The 4749-nt window shown below is 38.3% G+C and overlaps 1 protein-coding gene across 1 annotated transcript in view; it reads right to left on the minus strand.

Annotated features, from left to right (window-relative positions):
• The window catches only part of LOC106341052 (homeobox protein SHOOT MERISTEMLESS), a gene marked incomplete at its 5' end in the record, with an annotated part of 15114 nt that extends 11877 nt beyond the window's left edge, over positions 1 to 3237 (minus strand). The window contains 2 exon segments of the mRNA XM_013779871.1: positions 2989 to 3129; positions 3132 to 3237. Of these exon segments, the coding sequence (XP_013635325.1) occupies positions 2989 to 3129; positions 3132 to 3237 (247 nt within the window).
• Positions 3238 to 4749: the final 1512 nt, after the last annotated feature.

The following is a 4749-nucleotide window of genomic DNA, read 5'->3' on the forward strand; positions in this document are numbered from 1 at the left end:
TTCGACAACCGGAATATCGGGACTGGCATCGTTCCATCATCCTTCATATGTAACTGAGACCGTCTGCACAAATCAGGTAGATCCATCCTCGACTTTGCATTATCTTTTGTCTTCCCCGGAACATTAAGCACCGTGTTGATAAGATTATCAAAGAAATTTTTCTCAACGTGCATGAAGTCCAGGTTGTGGCGAAGAAGAAGGTTTTCCCAATACGGCAACTCCCAAAAGATACTTTTCTTCACCCAATTGTGGTCTTTGCCGTAGCCGTTTATAGTGCTCGCAAGTTTCTCGTGTCCATTTCCTCCACAATCGACAGTTTTCTTCAGTCCTTCGATGTTGTTGATTCTTTCGCGGAGAGATTCTTCTCCCGTCAACCATGGTGGAGGATCATCAGTTACTGTCTTCCCCTTTCGAAAAGCTTGGACATTTCTTCTGTAAGGATGCTCCCTAGGCAAGAACATTCTATGGCAGTCAAACCAGCTATGCTTCCTTCCATGTTGCAACGTCTGCCCCTTTCGAAAAGCTTGGACATTTCTTCTGTAAGGATGCTCCCTAGGCAAGAACATTCTATGGCAGTCAAACGAGCTATGCTTCCTTCCATGTTGCAACCAAAACGACTTTGTATCATCAAGACAATATGGACAAGCTAAATAGCCATGAGTCATCCATCCGGACATCATGCCGTAAGCGGGAAAGTCATTAATTTTCCACATTAGTGCGGCTCGCATCGTAAATTTTTGCTTCTTCGAGACATCATATGCTTCAACTCCATCGCTCCAAAAACTTTTTAGTTCTTCAATTAACGGCTGCAGATAGATATCAATGCTCTTCTTTGGATGCCTTGGCCCAGGAACTAGTACTGATAAAAAGAAATATTCTCTTTTCATACACATACCAGGAGGTAGGTTATACGGGGTTACGATGACGGGCCAAACCGAGTGGGATTCACCGCTCATACCCACTGGATTAAATCCATCTGTTGCTAATCCTAGATAAACATTTCGACTTTCCTCCGCAAAATCAGGATATACCTTGTTAAAATGCTTCCATGCTGCTGCATCAGAAGGGTGGTGCATTTCTCCTTCTGGCGACTCATGTTCTGCGTGCCATCGCATTTGTGATGCAGTAGACTCTTGTTGGTACAGACGCTTCAACCTCTCTGTAATAGGCAAATAGAACATTCTCTGTTTCGGACGCCTTTTCCCCTTTCCATGGTTCTTCTGGTGATATCTATCTTTTCCACCAAACCGACACACCAACAGCTCGCGATCTTCTTTCCAAAATAACATGCAATTATTCACACAAATATCGATCTTCACAACAGGGAGACCAAGCGAGTTCGTCAGCTTCTTCATCTCATAATATGACTCAGGAGCTATATTTGGTTGTGGCAAAACATCTCTAAAATTTTGTGATATCTCATCCATACATGACTCCACCAAATTATGATCAGTTTTTACTTCCATTAAACGAGATGCCAAGTATAGTTGAGAAATACCTTCAACACATCCATCATATAGTGGTTGATTAGCGGCTTCGAAAGCTTCAAACACTCTTTCTTCATATTGCTCTTCATTGGGTTCTTCCATCAAATTCTCTGGTTTTTCAGTTGACCCAAAGTCTCCTCCAGGAATGTTGTCTTCATATGGCCCGTCTGCATATCTTGCTTCATCTCCCATAAATTGACCTCCTGTCGATGATTCTCCAACGTCATAGTAGGTTTCTCCGTGGCTTGACCATAGATAATAATTACTTTTGAAGCCGACTCTGTAAAAATGGCGAGATACGGTTCTTACATCACGTTGCTTTCGGTTTCCACAACTTACACAAGGACATAGCATGGTTTTTCGCTCCAGGAAAGAAATTTGACTCGAGGCAAAGGCGCTAAAAACTTCAACACCTTCGCTAAACTCTCTCGAAACATTATTATTAACTGGATCAATGTGTCGATCTATCCACTCTCGATTTTGAAAATAATAAGATATTGAAATCTCTCTTTTTTTTCTTTTTTTTTTTGGGAAAAATGGTTTGATATCACGTTTTGATTGTTGTTATGGTTGTTGCAATGTGATAGAACTCTTGTGTGTTTGCTTGCTTATATAGAAAAAACCTTGCCACGTTTCTGCCATGATTTGCCACGATATTTGCTACAATTTTTTCTAAGAAATCCCACTAAAATTGCTACGGTTTTTCTACGATTCTTTTCGTGGAAAATATTAGAATCTTTTCTGCACCGAATCAGACGGATGTGATTGCACTAAGAAAGCTTGCCACGAAATGCTTCAGTTTTTTGTATTTATCACTGCCTTATGTGCAGGATTGGATTGATGTGATTTTTTTTTTGGTGGGCTAGCCACGGCTTTGCTACGATTCTGTTCGTGGCAATCTTTTTTTCTGTTTTTTCTGACCGACTAAGATAAAATAATAATATATGTCGATACCCACAATTAAAACATTGCAAAACGTAGCAATTAAGTGCCACGAATACATTCGTAGCAATCTTTGCTACGTTTTGCCAGCAAAGTGCCACGTTTTTGTTTTCGTTGCATATCGTAAGTGCATCTTAGCTTTTACGTTTTTGCCATGAAATTCACGTGGCATGTTCGTGGCTGTGGCCTTGTTTTTTACCGGTGGACAATGACTTGTTCTGAGAAGTACAGTGACTGTTGCTGTACCAAGCAAAATAAAATCAACTCGGAAAAAGAAACTTGAAATAATATTTTAAGAACATTTCATTCAGTAAAACATAATTAGACACGTAAGCATAGTAAGCTATATATATATAATAATAATCTTACACAGTGACACTAACCCTAGCAAGCATAAAAGGGGAATTAACCCAAGAAAAAGGAAAAATCGTTCTTAATTAAAACCCACAAAGGAAAAAAAAAACAACAATTTCCTCATCTTACGTATAATCTGACGCCATAATTAAGAAAATCATTTTTATAGAAAAACAGAGATTTAGAGAGAGTGAGAGAGAGCAACCGGAGAAAGAGGAAGGAGAGGACAGAGAGAGGGATTTGAACTGACACTCGACACGTTGAAGGAAGACCAAAGCTTCCTTGAAGGGTTTAGAGAGCTCTTGATCAAGGCCTGGATCTTCACCTAAAGACTCTGTGGGTCCATCGACGCTGCAGCCGCTGCCGCAGACGAGCATGTCTCCTCCTGCCTCGCCTGCACTTCGGGTGGAGCTTCCACTTTAATAAATTTGTAATTAATATACATGAAAAGCATTAGTTATAAGAAACGACAAGGATCGTCAATTTTCTTGTGGATTTCATATATGAATAGAGAGAACAGCCCACAATAATGTTTTGAAAAATTTCTTGAAAAAGGGTTCTTGAAATTAACAGTTTCATGTTCTAAGTTTTTTGAAACTTTCTCAAATAAGAAAAATATTTTTTTGATGTTTAGATTTCTTGTTGGATTAAGTAATAAACAAAAGGGAACATCAAAATCAAACTAAAACATTAGAGTAATTAAAGGGTTATTTAAAAAGTAAAAAGGGTAAAGTTTGGTAACTAGGGTTTATATCTCTTATCTAAGAGACGCCTCTTAGTTTTTTTAGTTAAAAGCTAAGATACCATATCTTATTACGTTAAGAACTTCACCCTAAGAGATCCGCGTTAATGCTCTTAGTGTAGAAAATTAAACAAGGATCATGAGCTAAGAGTAGACTTAAAGTATAATCCTCTTATGATAAAGATAATATCAGTTCCTCTTTATAGATTCAAACTACCTTTCATAAAACAATAGCTTGTAGCTCACAAGTATAGATTCTGAATAGAAGAAAGAATCTAAAACTCCATGAACAAAATAAGTCCAGAATTGTTACAAGGTTCAAGAAGAAATCACACACATTTCGAATGAATCCCAAAACAGAGTTATATACTATGTTTCAGTTACAACGACGCGTACAACTTTTGACACATGTCGATCTTTTATTAGCTTCAGCCTCCTAACAACCTTTCTGCGTTCGTAACAACTTCCCGCGCAAGTAACAACTCGCCACGTCACCTCTTCTCACTTTCTCTGTATCACATCTCCCCTCTCCAAAGAAACTTGCCCACAAGATTCAGAGATCAACATCCGGAAACCTCTTCTGAAGATCATAAAGATATTCCCACGTTGCCTCTTCCGCATTTTGTCCTGACCATTGAATTAGTACCAATGTAGCAGCATGACCCTGTCTCTTTCCCATCTTTCGTTCCAATACAAACTCAGGTCGCTTGATAGGTTCGTCACTCACAACAGAAGGAAGTTGATTTGTAACAGAGACATCACCAACTGCTTTCTTCAGTTGAGAAACCACTACAAGAAAACACATGCTTAAAGAGGAAATTTAACGAGGAAAAACAATCCTCGTAAATTTACGTCGATTTTACGAGAAACTTACATGGAAAACTAATGTCATCGTTATTTCCTCGTAAAGTAACGACAAAAGCGTTTCGTCGTAAAGTGGATGTAATTTGACGAGTATTTTATGAGGAAATACTATTTCAAATACGACGTAAACTTTGCGTGTTATTTACGAGGAAATAGTTTTCGTGTATTTAGCGATGAAATTTTGAATCCACCAACTTTGTAGGTGTTACACCTTTTTTTTTACCACCTAATTAATTTTCGTCGTAAATTCATAGGAAAATTACAACTACCAGATTCGAAATTTTCTATAAATATGGATGTTTGAACATCATTTTAAACACACCAACAACAAAAAACGTGAAAGAAAAAAAAATGGCTGGC

This window comes from Brassica oleracea, chromosome C4 (genome assembly GCF_000695525.1).
Source record: "Brassica oleracea var. oleracea cultivar TO1000 chromosome C4, BOL, whole genome shotgun sequence".
Classification (NCBI taxonomy): Eukaryota; Viridiplantae; Streptophyta; class Magnoliopsida; order Brassicales; family Brassicaceae; genus Brassica; species Brassica oleracea.